This window comes from Fusarium musae, chromosome 1, assembly GCF_019915245.1.
Source record: "Fusarium musae strain F31 chromosome 1, whole genome shotgun sequence".
Lineage (NCBI taxonomy): Eukaryota > Fungi > Ascomycota > Sordariomycetes > Hypocreales > Nectriaceae > Fusarium > Fusarium musae.
This window is the reverse complement of record NC_058387.1, coordinates 100997-117057: the sequence shown is the minus strand read 5'-3', so window position 1 is coordinate 117057 and position 16061 is coordinate 100997. Positions and strand designations below refer to the sequence as shown.

Below are 16061 nucleotides of genomic sequence, written 5' to 3'. Positions count from 1 at the left end.
TTAGAGCAGCTGATTCTGCCAATGTATGAAGACTTTATCAAGTGCAGTCTCCTTGCTTTGCTGTCTGATATTGAAAACGTTCATCTGACTATCGTCAAAGGCTCGATACAATTGATCCCATGTTGAGTGTGACGGCAAAGCGGAAAAGTCGATGGCACGGCAATAACCGCACAGTGCCATAGTTGAAAATTACGCAAGTGGCTTATAGTAGACTATCGGCCGTTTTTCTCAACTGGAGATTTGTGTAAAAGATGCTGAGAGATGCGACAACATGTACGTGGTATGACAATGGAAAACTCTGACAGTCAACAGGCTGCGCCACCACTATTTATGCCAAATATTCCATTTGTTCTCCGCCTTGCCTCTTTTCTGCCTTCATGTACAAATTTCATTACATTGCGGAGTACACCTTACCAAAGTGCAGTGGCGGCTTACATGCATGCGTGGGGGACGGCGAGGAAGGGAAGCAACTGTATTCGCTCGGCCGATACCGACGCAAAACCGACACTTTGTAATTCTTCAGGTCTCATTCGGATCTGTGGCTGACTACCTACTTATGAAAAACAAAAACATCGTGCTGATGTGGCTACTAACTATATAGGACTACTATGAAATTGAAGGCTCAATTATAAGATTTCCTAGCGAGGTTGGCTGCTGGCTGTTCACTATCAGTTGCCTAGGCTGGGGAGTTGGCAAAAAGCCTAAGACTGCAATTTTAAGTGGTAACATTATGGTGATGTAGGATAAATTTAAACGGCTCTTTGGTGAGTTTATTTCTACCCCTACTTTTAAGGTCTTAAGGCTTCTAACAGCCTGACATTTACTTATGGTGTTTCAAACGCCCCGTAGTCCAACGCCACATTTCGATATCTAAAGTCTGATTCGATCGCTGCAGGGTTCTGCACATACACCCTGTTGACGCCTAAATCACAAACACGTAGCACTCGCTTACCGAGGTGGGGTTTGTGAAATCGACTTTCAGTTTATTGGCTCTAGGCTTTTCCGCCCAACGCGGTAAGGCATTCTCTATGCGAGAGGAAAGTAGGCTATGATAATGGGCATCTGAGGCGCCCCATCTTGGGGTATTCTTGCCCTCCTCCTTCCATCCGCTCAGTTTCCTTCTATATCTATCGTTTCCTTACCTTCTTTAATTCAACACTGCGATTAAATCGTAACAACCAGTCATACAATACTTTTACTATATGTTTAAGTCCAGCAGCTGTTGAATCATGGACACATTGTCCCTGGCTGCCAGTATTGCAGGGCTGGTCAGTCTTGGAGATATCGTTTTCAAATATGCTCTGCGGTACTACAAGTCTGTCAAAGACGCCCCCAAGGAAGTGAATGATCTATTGAATGAGATCAAAGATTTGACCCTCCTCCTACATAATTTGTCAATGGTGGCCTACGGGCATGGACTTCAGACGCAACCGAACCCTCAGAACCCTGCTACAGCACATAAGCCACATCACTTGCATGAGTGTCAGCAACTGCTGAATCAACTTGAAGACGGTCTGTCAAAGTTTGAGCAGAAATCTGGACTCGACAAGGTACAGAGTCGCTTGAAATGGCCATTCACCACGAGTGTTACCAAGGAAATGCTACAAGCTATTGGCCGCCATAAGCAAACAATCAACGTCGCCCTTGGTGCGGATTCACTTACCAAACTTCAAATTTGCCTGTCACGACAAGATGAAACCCTCAAAGAAATCCAGGAGTTGAAGGTGGAGGTTAGGAAAATCCAGGACATTGAAACAAAGATCACGCTCAATCAAAAGCGACGAGAAGTCCTCTCCACCTTTTCCAAGGCCAATCCTCGACTTGAATTCGATAATAACAAGGAGTTGAGGTACCCAATGACAGCACTCTGGCTTACCGAAGGTCGCGAGTTTGCGGAGTGGCTTTCCAACGATGAAGCCAGAATCTGGTGCAGTGGTATCCCTGGCGCTGGCAAGTCAGTTATTGCGGCAGCGGTCATTGACGTGTGCCTTCAGCGCCTCCTGACTAGCCCTAACACCGCTGTATGTTACTTCTTTCGCACGTACAGGAACCCGGAAACAGTCCTACCTTGCAATATTTTGTCTGCCCTATGCTACCAACTCGCACTCCAGCACGAATCAGCATACGAAATACTTGAAGCTTACCACGAGGAGCTTCATCCTCCCAATCAGCTCCCAGGGCAACTGAAGGTACGAAGGCTTATCAAGGTACTTCATGAGATGTGCGAGATATTTGATCGGGTCTATCTGATTGTTGATGGCCTCGATGAGTGTGGCGATAACACAAGAGAGGCTGTCGATAGTCTATCAAAGGTGTCGCTGCAATCAGCAAAAAAGAATATCAACATGGCCCTTCTCAGCCGCGACGAATTGTTGATCAGAGAAAAGATTGAACAGCACTTCCATTGGATCGAGATAGAAGCCCATACAGAAGACGTTCAGCTTTATGTGGCGTCGGAAGTGGATAGACTCATCCATGAAAAGGAACTCCGGTTAAAAGACTTCAGTCTGAAAGATGAAATCATAACTGAACTTGTCAAGGGGGCTAAGGGAATGTAAGTGTTCAATCTGATCTTTAGATTTCAGCCGTTCTGACTTGGCAAGGTTTCGCTGGGTAGCCTGCCAGCTCGATCATCTATGCAACCTACCAACTGATGGAGCTCGCCGCAAAGCTCTGAACCGACTACCACCGACGCTTCCTGCTACCTATGAACGAATCCTTCAGGCGATTGACCAGCTGCCTTCGAAGAAGATTGTAAGGAACTTTTTGCTTCTTATGATGATCAAAGACGTCGAGTTCGATTCCCTGGCTTTGTGCGAAGCTGTCTCCATCGAAGAAAACTCTGATAGATTGGATGAAGACGAAATCATCGACGAGGAAGAAATTCTTCGATGGTGTGGAAGCCTTATCAGATTACTACCACAACCGGAGGGTGACGGAAAAGAGTTTCAATTCGCCCATTACACAGTACAAGAATTCCTCGAAAGCGATTGTTCAGATTATCCAATATTGAAAAGCTACGGCATTTCGCTTGAGCAAGCCCAGAAAAGTCTCATGCAACTCTCCTTGCGGTTCTTGAACTTTAAGAACTTTGAACGAAAGCCACAAGCGGACCAGGAGGGCGCAGTTTCTGTTCATAAATTACGTAAAACCCGACCCTTTTATAAGATCGCCTCGGTTTGTTGGTGGAGCTACGACCTTGAAGAAACCGATGGGATGCATCAGGATCATCTGTCTGCCCTATTTCGAAAAACGCCAACCTTCTACATTTGGGCAGTGGAAGTAGTCAGTCAACTTTCATTACCTGAACAGTCAGGTGATGGATACCAGCATGATCGTATGCTGCAAGTCGTTTCTAATACAACCAGACCGGATTTCACACCTTTGCATATGGCATCTGCCCTTGGCTGCATAGATATCTGTCGACAGCTGATTCATGACGGCGCGAAGCTGTACTTCAGCAGATATGGTACCCCATTACACTGTGCCATTGGGGGTCTTACTGTTTTTTGCAGCCATAATGCACGGGGCTATCGTCTATCAAAAATTGATAAACTTCAGGTGTCGCCGTTGAAAAGACGAGGTATAGTGGATATGCTGTTGAAAGAAGGTGTGCAGAAGGATATGCGTCTCAACACGCCCTTCCAGCAGTTGTCATTACTTAGTCTAGCTTTGTTAGCTACCCAAGATGTCTATGATCTGGACATCGTGGCTGACCTGATCCGGCATGGTATTCCTGTGGAGAAAGAGGATCCAGAATTCTTTTCTTACATTTACTTCGAGTCGTGGCTGAACATTTTCGAACCGGATCAATTCAGGGAACGGTACAATAACAGCGCGCCAGTCTTGAATGTCCTCGATGCGCTTGCTTCAATTCAGCTCTCGACTCTGCAGCAGATGTGGGCTCAGATAGAAAGAAAGCCTTATATCTCCCTTTACGACCACACGTTCGCTTTTGCACGGTCCATGAAATTGGAAATCAAGAAAAGTCTTATTCAGTCGACAATGTCTGGTGAAGTAGGAGGTCGGGACCTTCCAGGGCTGGTACTTTCAGCCTTGCAAAATAATGACACCGAGCTTTTGAAAAAGGTCTGCTGTCCTGAAGAGTCGAAACAAACAGTGTTATTTGATCAACAGCGCCTAGGCTTTTCAGTCTTGCATACTGCTATTAAACACCAATCTTTGGATTGTCTCGAGCTTTTACTTCAATGGGGATTTGACCCTAACGCTCGAGACGAACACGGTATAGCGCCAATACACATGTGTTTCGAGCTTGAGACTTTTCGTCTTCTGTTGAATCATGGTTTAAACTCTCTCGCACTAGACGACATAGGAGAAACAGTGTGGCACATTTACGTTCGCCGAGGCATGTGTTAGATGCTCGAACTCTTAATCCAGCAAAAGGAGCGGGACTCTGCCCTTCTTGCAGTTTCTAAATCGGGTAATACTCCAGTCTGCAATGCCTTGATTCAGGGGAATCGAAAAATAGTAGAGTTTCTACTTGAGTTTTGCGACAAAAAGGAACATTGGAAGTGCTCAGAGCCTGTTTACCGCGCCGCAGCGAAGCTTGGATCGGCTGAGGTTGTTCAGAAGCTTATCGACATTGGGTTTCAGTACGTTGAGATTGACGAGGATCAGGGAAATCCTCTGCATTGGATCAGCCCGAGGTCTGATCTCAAGTGCATTGAGATACTAAAAAGTCTCTTCTCTCTAGAGCAGCGTCGGAAGTCGGATTCACGAACGCCGTTTGAGTCCCTATTGTTGAGGAGAGTCACGGGAGCCAGGAGTCCACGACTAGACGTCAGCGTTGCCATGGCCCTCCTTTCGGATGACTTAGTGTCCAGTTCCAAGCGCTTTGGGACCCTCTGGCTTTTTCTGTGGACTGAGGTGGTTCCCAAAGCAATTTCAATGCCACATAGCCACGTGCTTGAACCGCTCGGCGAACTCTTCACTCAGTTACTGGAGAAGGGAATTGTAAGCGCCTACGAAGAACATTTTGCGGGGTCCGCCTTGGAACCCCTTGCACAATGCATCTGTCGTAATACAATTTCAAGACTCAGTCAGTTGACTTGCAAGGATCCAACGCAGAACCCTTTGCCAACCTCCTCTGGTTGGAACTGGCTTTCCAAAACGTTTCATCTTATTGCAGTTGATGCAAAGCATACAGACCAATTGGCCAAACCAATTGGCCAAAAAGTCTATCATGGCGCAGCTCCTATGTGAAGCAATCATCCATGGAGATGGGAACTTGGCGAAATTGCTTCTGAAACTTGGTGTCGGCTGCCACATCCAAGCTGGCAGGATAACCTCCTTCGAGCTTGCGTGCTTGCCTGGGGTGTCCAAAGATGAGCAGCTTCTGAAATGTTTCCTGGAGCACGCAAGGCCTGAACATTTGGCTAGAGTCGGCTCCTTCAATGGTCTTGGTCCTTTTCACCTTACTGCTGGCTTGCCGACATGGGAAAAAGGCCAGCATGCATTTATTGACAAGCTCAAATGTCTTTTAGCTACTGGTGCTAACCCAAACTTACCTTCATCTCGTTTAACGCCCATGGCTTATCATATTGATCGATGTTCCATGGAAACCGCAGAAGCTCTCCTTGATGCTGGAGCTGACCCATGGCTTCGAGTTCTAAAGTCATTCGATAGTGTTTTAATGGCAATTCAGTCACAGAATTGGACGTTCTTGACAAATGTGTCCGGTCACTCCACCTTAAAGAAGCATCCACCAAAATGGAACCAAACCTGGACCGCATCTTACCGTTCTGGAAATTGGTTCAAGAATGCAAATGCGCTTCATTTAGCCGCCCTGGTTGGCGAAGTTGACGCCGTTGAGTTCTACTTAGACAAGCATCTCTTGACAGACTTGAACGCTAGGGATTCAGATGGACAAACACCAATGCACTATGCTGCCTGGGCTGGACATGCGTCTGTCATTCAGTACTTGGTGAAGCGTGGGGGAGATATTCATGCTGTATCCAAATCAGGGATGACTCCACTGAACTTAGCTGTCCGGGAAGGGCACACTGAGTGTGTAAGAGCCCTTCTGAACCACGGTGCTGGACAGCAGGTAGGTCATATTGACAAGTCCCCTTTTGTTCACGCTTACTGCTCTGGAAATGAAGCCATCCTTCACCTCTTGAAAGAGCATCTCGGAGACTCCAGTGCGGATGGACCGATCATGAACCACAAGGCTGAGCGGCATATGGAATTTGATCTAATGCTGGCCATAAGACATGGCAATATCGACGCATGCCAGAAGCTTCTTGATCTCGGCTGTCCTATAGATATCGAGATAATGCCTGGGAAGGCATCTGGGTTGGAACAATCGGCAACACCTTTGATGTTTGCAATCTGTGAGCGAGCAAGTATTGCTGTTGTCAAATGGCTGCTCGATAACAACGCTAATGTTTCCGCTGTGTCCTGGAACAAGCTCGGAAGATTTTACTGCAATGGATTAAATGCGGCTTTGAGAGATTCGACGTTCAATTCTCTCATTCCGTCACTGGTCACGAAGTATCTCGAGGAAAGGGGGAAGTTCCTAGCTCGGCAAGGAAATTATCTCTCTATTGCTTTAGCCTCCCGAAACACACAAGGCTCGGTAATTCTGCTTGACGAATTCAGCAAAAACCACAAAGATATGTAAGCAGATCTAACCAGGCTACTGGAAACGCCACTAACTACTAAATTGTCAGTGATATCTACACCATGCTCAATCCCACACTTGATGAGATGAACCCGCAAGGTCCACTTCATATAGCGACCCGGCTCAATGATTTGGCAGCTTTCAAAGCCCTGGTTGTTGCTGGCGCCGACATTGAGCAGCTAGACTACAATGGCTCAACACCGCTCCATATTGCGGCCGCAGCCAATGCCTTGTCGGTTGCTGAGTATCTTATATCGTCAGGTGCTCGCCTGAACCCGATATCACATCACTCCTATACTCCCATTCTCAATGCATGCCTGACTGCCTCATCCCAAGTCATACAACTCCTCATAAAAAGCGGCGCAAACTACCAGGCCGTGAATGACTTGGGAAGCAACTGTCTGACACTCTTTGTCCTTACTAGACCTATTAGAAGAGACCCATTGAATATCAACGCGTTCAAGGCATTACTTGATGCTGGAATCGACCTTTTTGCAAGAAACAAATTCGGCCTCGATGCGGCTCGCTCGATTCTGATTTCGGATACACCAATTTATCTTTATTACATATTGAACCATTTCCCGCGGTTTTTCAACAATAGATCACTATCGTGGGCAGCCATCGAACTCCTTGGGGGGGCAAGTACACACAGCTTATGCGCTTTGTTCCTATCAAGAAAGCTGCGACTTATCCGCCCTCTTCTGACCGTCAAGGAATTTCTCGATCTCTCCGATCTCTCAAACCCTGGAAGACATACATTCTTTTGCTCAAGTGTAATATCAGGCTCCGTTGAAGCTGTACGAAACTTCCTCAAGTATGGTGCCAATATCCAGCATGCCTGTCCTGATCACGGAACGCCTCTCATTGCCGCATTGACCTATCGTCGCTTTGATATTGTCAAGATTATTCTTCTCAGCGACGTAAAGGCCTTTACAGATAGCTTCCTGGCAGCCGAGGTCCCCTTTATGGAATGCGATGAGAAGATCAAAAGGTGGTTACTGGTAGAACGGCACTATGAACAGCCTAAGCTTGAAGAGATGAGTTGGAATACGAACCATGTTCCTACAAAAGGAGCTGGGGTTGTTATTGCTGAAGTTGAGATGGAATGGCATTGGAGGAAAAAGCATAGTGAATCTATATTGGCATATGCGACACGCCGCCAGAGGATAGTGCGAGAACTAAGAGGAACGCAAGTAAAGTTAGTTAGGATAATTTAGGATACAGATTGAGCACTTTTCTTTTCTAGATGAAAGCATAATAAGAGGCCTTTAAGCTTAATGTGTGTTTTTATTGCCTGTTACTCTTTAGTATTTAATACTGGCTAATATCCCAAAAGGCAATGCCTAGGAAGTAAGGTTAGTTATCAAGAGATAGCTACTATAAAATACAGGAACAATTACTCTAGTCTTGACCCTGGATACATTATATTACATAGCTCAAGTACCAGATTATCTAAATATAAGACAACCCTCACTCATAAGTCAGCAATGACCCAGCCCTACTAGGTTATAGAAAACGTTATGTAAATAAAAGCTGCACTATTAAAGCTCGGGGGGCTACTTGAGTATTAAAGACAGAAACAGGGGGCAGATTCAGGGACTTAATGGACAGAGAGAAGCGCAACTTGTTCTCTAAACTATAAATATTTCAAGCAGCATAAGTGCTGGTTAAGGGTTCAAGACACCCTCCCGGAATAGGGTTAGAGGGAGAGCGGAAGGTCCGCGGGGAAAAGCTCGATTTTGACTCTATGATATTGGAGACTGCTGGAAAGCCGTTTCATATGCCGAGGCTACTTATAGCCCCTGCAGCTATCGTGACATAGAGCTTAAAGATCTGCCGCGCCTTTGAGAACAAATAAAGAGTAATTACACAGGTAGTCAAGCTATAAGAATAAGCTTTAGGCAGCTGCTGAAGGAGATGACATCTACGGCAGTTGGAAGAAAAGATATTCCGTCTAGCAGTTAGCTAAAGCTTATTGGCATGCCTCGTATATTGACCAATAGCTTTGCCGGCGCCCATGAACCTTCGATCATTTTATCAATTATCGGTAGTCAAACAGGAGATGTTTTGGGTTCACTCTGGAGTTGATTTTGAGGCTAGTTAGCTCGCTACGTTATGAGCCAATGATCGACGAAGCCCCATCTGGCATCTCAACGATCTCGGGCCGAAACAGCATTATGATTTTAAACTAAGGAAGATCAACTGGTTTCGGCTCTGAGCCGACCTTCTAGAATAAGCCTAGAAGACGGTGTAGTGAAATGAAACTTGAGGCCTTGCCCTGTTTTGTTTATGAGAGTAGTGGGGTTCTGCAGGCTTGAATGAAGTAGACCATCTTGGTTCGTGGAGAAATATCAAGCGGTGCAAAGGCCATGGATCCGGAAGTCAACGCGTGTTTCGGGTCTCGGGTCGGTATATGCACAGATGTTGCACATGTTTTCCGCAGGCATTATAGTCGGAACAAGATCTACAGTCAGTGAGATCAACGTTGCAAGGACATGTGAACTCAGACTATCTTTTCTGTACACATTAACAGTCTTGCAGAAATATCTTCAAAATTGGCAGTGCGAGAGTGATGATAACAGTCTTGTTATTATGTATACAACTTGAAATGGTCAGATTACCTAGTTGCTATCAAATGCCGTCTAATATGCAAAGATGCCTTCATTCAACGAGTTATCGCTTGCTGTACGCGCCCTAAACCCAGTATGTTCCTGTCCAGATTGGCCCGTCTAAAAATTGACCCCGAAACCGTTCGTTTTTTGACCATTTAGAAAAAATTCTTCTCCTCCATTAATCAGAGTCATCGTCCTCGGGCATCGGCCGAGGATTGCAGATGATTGTGCCAGCCCACGTGATGAGATTTCCCTCCCTTCCATCTCGCGTATCGATGCTCTCGCAGCCGCCCTGTGCAGCAACGGGTGCTTGTGACAGGACCTTTGCGAAGAAGTTCTTGGCTGCTTCATTGCCTGCTTCCCATTGAAAGACAACACATTCGCCCATCTTGTCACCGGGTTCTTTTCCGGGCGCCACGACGGGAACTAATTGATGTCGTCGTCGCTCACGAGGTAGATCCCACCATGAGTCCATGACTGCCTTCCAGAGTTCAGTGCCGTATCCCTGGCGGCAGAATTCAGGTTTGATGAGGAACTCGGCTTCTGGCCAACCAGAGATGGAGGAGGACATGGCCAGGACGTCCGGCAGGCCACCCTCGCCTATGAGCTCATTGGTCGATTTAAGAAAGGCGCCAAACCACCAATGGCTTTGGTCGTCCTGAACCAGAGAATGGAGTTGTCTCTCTGTCTCGTCCTTGTCTTTGGTTGCGCGCCCGCGAGCTGTTGAGTGGTTCTGAATGTCAGGACGTTTGCGAAGCTCATGGAATGCATCCAGGTCGTTCATTGTGAAGGGTCGGATGATCAGACGCTCAGTCTCCAGTGGGGGCCTGTCCGAAGCGCTGGGAATGGGCCGCTCCGGCAGTGTGACTGAGTAGCTGAACCATGGCGTCATGCCAAGGTTCTCAAAATCCTCAGCAGTGAAGTAGACCTCAAGAGGGGGAAGGGCGTGATGAAGAGGTGCCATCGTTTCCATAATGAAGCTGTCTGTTGTCAAAAGAACTTGTAAGACACTAGTGGGCTGTGAACGGGTATTTGGATGAATTTCTGAAAATTGGAGTAGAAAATAAAACTAGTTTAGCAGGAGGAATAAATAAGTGCCGAGGCCTGTCTCTTTTTAAGAAGGATTGTCTCGTATGATGTCGATTTGGTTAGCGACGTTACATAGCAAAACGGCAGAAATGAGCGGTGAGTTGTTCTCGCATTTCACTCCAGACAGGCCCCCAAGAAACACGAAAAAAGCCGTTGGACTTGAAAGAAAAAACAAGCCCCAGGGATTGGGAGGATTTCACATGCAGGGATTGCGCGTCGGTTAAGCAAGCATGTTCCTGTAGCTAGGGTCCTTTCCCCTCCCAGTGGATTGCGCACCTCGGCGCAAATAACAAAATACAACATGACTCCACTGGGATTCTGCGGTATTTGATTTGTGTCTCTTTTTGCACAGTGAGACACGCCAGAAAGAGACCTCCTGAAACTGGAGACTGAGGGTAGGATTGACTGCCGAGACTACGGTTTGTTTGGGTTTGGGGCGAGCATGCATGCATGCAAGGTCGAGAGAACAACGCTAGCTTAGCACTCGGGCCCCTGACACGTATTGAGGTCAAGTCGCTGGCGTGTTTGGCAGGACAAGGTTCAGCACTGGGTATTTCTGGTGGACAGCGTTGCAGCTGTTGGTTGTAATGGCGTTGGGGCCCATGCATATCTTTACTGCAAACTGCAAAAACACAGACCGGAATACAGTGCCGTCTGTCCGTGCTGAGTTTCGGATACTGAGGCGTTGATCACGATGGCTCTGATAGGTGCCGTGTCTCAGTTCGAGTCAATAGAGACAGTGGTCATTGGTCGCATGAGTCAGCTGATGTCAAAGCACTGCGATGCGAGATGTTCTATCGCCTCATTGACGAACCAACAATGATACCCTACAGGCTTGGTCATATTGTACAGTATTTTCTCGTCTCCGAGAAAACAACATGTTATAGATCACATTCGCGGGTATGACAGATCCACAAGACAGAATGATCGTCGAGGTATTCCTCGCGCGTTTCGCTCGGGAAAATTGCATCCGAAAAGCGCATTTTCGTAGTAAAGAAAGATGCGAGATGACAGCTCGCAACAGCAAACACAACCCTCCTAGTAGGTCAAACCATCACAGTTTTATATCTTCAATATGATGGCAATAACACAGACTCACAAATATCAAAGCTTTCGGTAGACATAGGGCTGACATATATCTCATTCCACCCAATATCAACACTCGTCACGGTCGTATCGACTCTACCCGAGCAATAGCCCTAAAACCGTTCGGATCCGCAACCCTCCTCCTCCGCACACGGTCACATTTACAGTGCGGCCCCTGTCACCTCATCCCGCGCCGGCGTGTACCCATTTAGGGGGAACAGGCTAGGTAACACCCGCCCCTAGAAGATTCCAGTAAAAAAATCAAATCATACCGTCAAGAAAACACGCGCATGACTGTGCCGCTCGCCCCGCGACACGCACCGGCCCCTTCTTCCCAATATCACGGTACCGGTAAGCTAAGCCTCTAGGGTTACCTGTCAACTGCAACGTCGTAAGTAATAAGACGTGAAACGCGAGTGGGGGTCTGCTATACCGAGGAGATATTGCTCGAGATTGTATTTTCTCACGTGTATTTGGCCGTATAGTCGTGTTCACACCGCATTCTACGAGTAAGAGACAACTATTCTCTATGCAACTCTAACATGTATCATGGTAACGTCTCATAATAACATATCCACTATATATCATCCCAGAACCAACAACCCTCGAACCAACAACCAACATCAAGCAAATGGCAAATCCTGTCGATTAGACGAAGAATCACACCCTGCGAACCGCCACCAGTCCTGATGCGTACGAACAAACAGCCACCGAATAGCAACGAGCGCAATCCAAGGAAGAGGAGGGAAATCCGCCCAGATACCGCCCTCAAACTCCTTATCGTGAAGAATCAACGCCAGCGGCAGAATCTCGTTACGATGAGAGGCTTTCTTCATGGCGTTAGAGCCTATCTCTGCCCCTGTCTTCTTGAACCACGCTCCCCAGTCGCACTTGTCGGCGTACTTTTCGAGCCCGACAAGGGTGTCGATTTCGTTGTGCAGGTGTGTTGTGAGGGAGGGCATGAATGAGTCGATGATTTCTCTGACCTTTGAGCCGTCGAGGTCTTCGTCGTCTTTGCGGATTTTCTCAATATAAGTTGTGAAGCGATGTAGGCCCTCGTGGAATAGACGGTGTTCGTCGATGTTGGCGTCCATGAGGCCTGGTACGCCGGTGATTCTGTTGATTTCTGGAAAGATCTTTTCTTCTTCGATGTCGTGATGTTCTTGGATTTCTTGGCACCATGCCCACGCGAAGCTGGCAAAGTCCACCTTGTCTTTTTGCGTTCCGCTTTCGGCGACATTGATTGCCTGGAGGTAGATGGCGTTGACGCCGCGGAGAAATAGGTTATGGACGACTGCCATGCCCGCAGCGCACTTTCGAGCACCTCCAGCGCGCTTCTCAAGCTACGCGTGAGTTCGATCATTAGTGACTGTGTCTTTATGGCCTGAGTGGCTTTTTTCAGGAGTCATACCGAGTCACCTGCTCTTGACGCGCTGATGAGCTTAAAGGGGCCGTCAACCCATGGCTTCTTGGGCTCTTCCATTGTAGTATGCCACGGCAGAAAAGACGAAACAATAAGCCGAACATTTCGATAAAGGACAGCGCATTAAATATATGCTCATTTTGAGAGGTGCAGCAATACGTTAGTGCTGACGTTGGATGTCTGGAGAGTAATCCGTAGGTCCGTAGGGCGACCAATCATGAAATTGACATCGTGTCTGACATACATCACTTTCATCCCGACTCCAATTTTCTTCAACTAATTAATGGATATTAAGAAGAATATTCAGTCGCGGTTGATACTGTTCCTCTTTCTAGCGATTCAATTGCTGACTGTACTGCTCCATGGTCTCTGGAACCAGATAATAGCAGCGCTGGACGACTGAGCAGGATGATCTCACGATAGCCTCAAGGTCCAAGCTTGCTGACTCAGATCTAATTGGGGGTTGTTCATAGGCCACTGTTTATCTTGGATCTTATCAAACCAATGTCGTCGTTCCAAGTGGAATTTTTGGGATCCTTGCTTAGTCGATGTTTAGACCAGGCTTGTTTCCAAGCTCCCGATCTTCAGGATTTAGAGGTCCCCGCCCAGAAGCAACCATGAGCGGGATCTCGATGTTCCCGATATCCGATAAGCTGAGCTAGAGGAAAAGGCGACATGTCTAAGAATCGTGAGAGTTCGATGGCGTATGTGTTCTAGCTAGCTTCCTACCTTAAATGTTCTGAGAAATGACGCGCTAGGCGACCGAGAAAACTCATTCCATAAAGCCAGCCGGGATATGAGAATTATATATAGGGTAAGTCGGTCGGTTTAACTACCTTGAGTTACTAGATTCAACTTCAGAGACTATCTACTATATCTCGAGTCTGATTATTTAAAATTGATCAAGGTTACTTTTAAATTGTTTTAAACTATAATGCTGTTAAAATAAGTCCGTATAATGCAATCATGTCAGTGAGATTCTTTCAACTATTTTTCGATCCTTGTGTTAAGCATGAGCTTCCACAATGAAGTTAGTCAGCGGAGCTAATCTAAAAATAGGACCAGCACATAAAGAAATTTCATCACGTGTCACAGCCATTGCCTCGGCTTATCTGGCCTTGGATCTTATCAGATAAGGATCAACAGATCAGAGCATCGCGCAACTTACAAAACCCGAGTCTCACCAAGTCAGGACAATAGCACTAGACTTCAACTCTTGGAATCTTCCTGACTCTGCCAAGCCCATCTCAGCTCGACAAGTCTTTAGTGGCACGCGCCGTTGAATGTCACAAGCAATAGCTACAACTTGGACCCAGCGCTAACATTTACACGCTATTTAGATGGAGCCCGTCATAGCCAATGATGCGTATCCCGTACCCACCGCACAGACATTTAGGCGAACTTTCCGTCGTCTTGGCAGAACGAGTTTGTTGTCTCTGCGTGTGGAGACGCAAGTATCGTGATAGCGTGACGTGCGGAATTGTGCGCTATTGTCTTGGGCAGCTGATGTATCACTCTCAATGGCACGCTTGGCCAGCCACAACTGGGGCTGGCTTTAGGTGCAGTCTCTACAGAACAAAGAACATTGCGCCATGTTGTAGATGTGAGGAAAGATAACATTGGAGTCAGAGGATCGTTATGTTCGTTACTACATGAATTGATCACTAATTACATTATCATATCCTCCAAGCATGACCAGTGTCGCGTATACCATGAGCCAGTCTCCAGTAGGATGCATTCTTGAGAACAGTATCCTTAGATGCTGGTGCCAGAAGCACCATCCGTAGCCAACTGATGCTTGCGCGCGTTATCCTCCATACGAGCAATTCGCGAGTTCCTCTTGGCCTGCTGTCTACGGCGCAAGAAGAACAGAATCGCACCAGAAATCAAGACAACACCAGCGATAGAACCAATAACAATACCAGCAATAGCTCCACCACTCAACTTGTTAGACTTGCCCGACTTGCTCTCCGCCTCAGAAGCATCAGAGCTCTCAGAAGATGTAGACGGGTGAGTTGCAGTTGGGCTGGGTCCGACAGTAGCACCAGCTGCCTTGTCATCGTCACCGGGCTCAGTGGCGTTAAAGCAGGGGATCTCAAACTTGAACTCGGACTTTGTGACAAAGGTGATGTCGGCGCAGGCGTAGAAGGTCTGGTTGTGAGGGGCGTCCCAGTCGGCGCGGTAGATGATTTGCAGAGTTGCATTGTCGCCGGCTGAGACCTTTGATGGGGCATCGGGGACTTGGACGCAGGTGTGGCCTGGGTTGAGATCTGTGATGCTCTTTTCCTGGATCAGGGTCTCAAAGTCATCATTGGACTGAGGGTCTACAGAAAGGAAAGCGAATCAGTAAGATGAATAGACGGCTGAAAGATGAGGTTGCTTACCCTCTGAGTACGAGATGCTAATCTTGGTGTTGTAATAATCATCCTGACCAACAAGAGAGACAGCACCGCCAGCTAAATAATAGAGTTAGTAAATCTTGCAAAACAATCGTGTCAGAAGAAATGAGTAAGAAGCTGACGTACTCAAGGGAAAATTGGTTCTGTTGCCAACAGATGCTCGTGAACCGCAAGGAGCCTTGTTGTCCATGTCCCCAGACCAAACACGGTCCGGGGGCCACATGAAAGCGGCAGGTCCCATGTCCTCATCCTTGACAGTAGCATCCGTAGGAATGTCATCTTGCCCAAAGGCAAAAGACGCCAGAGTCAGGACAAGCAGATTCTTCAACATGGTGACTGAGACGACGGAGTGACAAGAACAACAGAAGTTAAGGCAGGGAACTTTAGAAAACCGTGGTTACTCTCTTCCAACGATGAGGGGAAATCATGCTCGAGATATACACCATTTCACGGATACACCATCTTCACCTGGTACATGTGACACTGCGGGACTTTTGAACCGCCAAGCTCACCCACTGAACCCTTTGAGGCAAGAGAAATGCACTACAACTTGGCCGCTAACATCTGATTGACCATTCCGGCAATCGTGTGCCACCTAAATCCGGTGAACATCAGTATCCCCCTGTTTATCAGATGATCAGATAAGATTTTGATGCATCCCGACGCTCCCATTGGTGCGAGGCGCTAACCGAGGACCGCAGCTAGAGCACTTTGGGGATAACGGCGAGGATTAAAGTTGGTGCGATATCGGATATACAAGTCTAGAGTATGCACTTTATCTTGGCATCAGGTCATGGATTGCTCGTCTG

General features: G+C 47.2%; 5 protein-coding genes across 5 annotated transcripts; 2 read left to right on the top strand and 3 right to left on the bottom strand.

Annotated features, from left to right (window-relative positions):
* Nucleotides 1-1229: 1229 nt before the first annotated feature.
* Nucleotides 1230-3013, top strand: J7337_000048 (uncharacterized protein; the record flags this gene model as incomplete). Its single annotated transcript, XM_044817813.1, has 3 exons — nucleotides 1230-2554; nucleotides 2586-2754; nucleotides 2969-3013. 3 exons carry the CDS (start codon nucleotides 1230-1232, stop codon nucleotides 3011-3013), a joined length of 1539 nt encoding a protein of 512 aa, XP_044685515.1.
* Nucleotides 3014-5548: 2535 nt separating this feature from the next.
* J7337_000047 (uncharacterized protein) lies at nucleotides 5549-7860 on the top strand (the record flags this gene model as incomplete). Its single annotated transcript, XM_044817812.1, has 2 exons — nucleotides 5549-6639; nucleotides 6693-7860. 2 exons carry the CDS (start codon nucleotides 5549-5551, stop codon nucleotides 7858-7860), a joined length of 2259 nt encoding a protein of 752 aa, XP_044685514.1.
* A 1573-nt stretch (nucleotides 7861-9433) lies between these two features.
* On the bottom strand, nucleotides 9434-10228 carry J7337_000046 (uncharacterized protein; the record flags this gene model as incomplete). Its single annotated transcript, XM_044817811.1, has 1 exon — nucleotides 9434-10228. The coding sequence occupies one exon, from the start codon at nucleotides 10226-10228 to the stop codon at nucleotides 9434-9436; it is 795 nt and encodes a 264-aa protein (XP_044685513.1).
* Nucleotides 10229-12053: 1825 nt separating this feature from the next.
* Nucleotides 12054-12913, bottom strand: J7337_000045 (uncharacterized protein; the record flags this gene model as incomplete). The annotated part of the gene is made up of 2 exons (XM_044817810.1): nucleotides 12054-12773; nucleotides 12842-12913. 2 exons carry the CDS (start codon nucleotides 12911-12913, stop codon nucleotides 12054-12056), a joined length of 792 nt encoding a protein of 263 aa, XP_044685512.1.
* A 1695-nt stretch (nucleotides 12914-14608) lies between these two features.
* On the bottom strand, nucleotides 14609-15583 carry J7337_000044 (uncharacterized protein; the record flags this gene model as incomplete). Its single annotated transcript, XM_044817809.1, has 3 exons — nucleotides 14609-15177; nucleotides 15238-15309; nucleotides 15379-15583. The coding sequence occupies 3 exons, from the start codon at nucleotides 15581-15583 to the stop codon at nucleotides 14609-14611; spliced, it is 846 nt and encodes a 281-aa protein (XP_044685511.1).
* Between the last annotated feature and the right edge of the window lie 478 nt (nucleotides 15584-16061).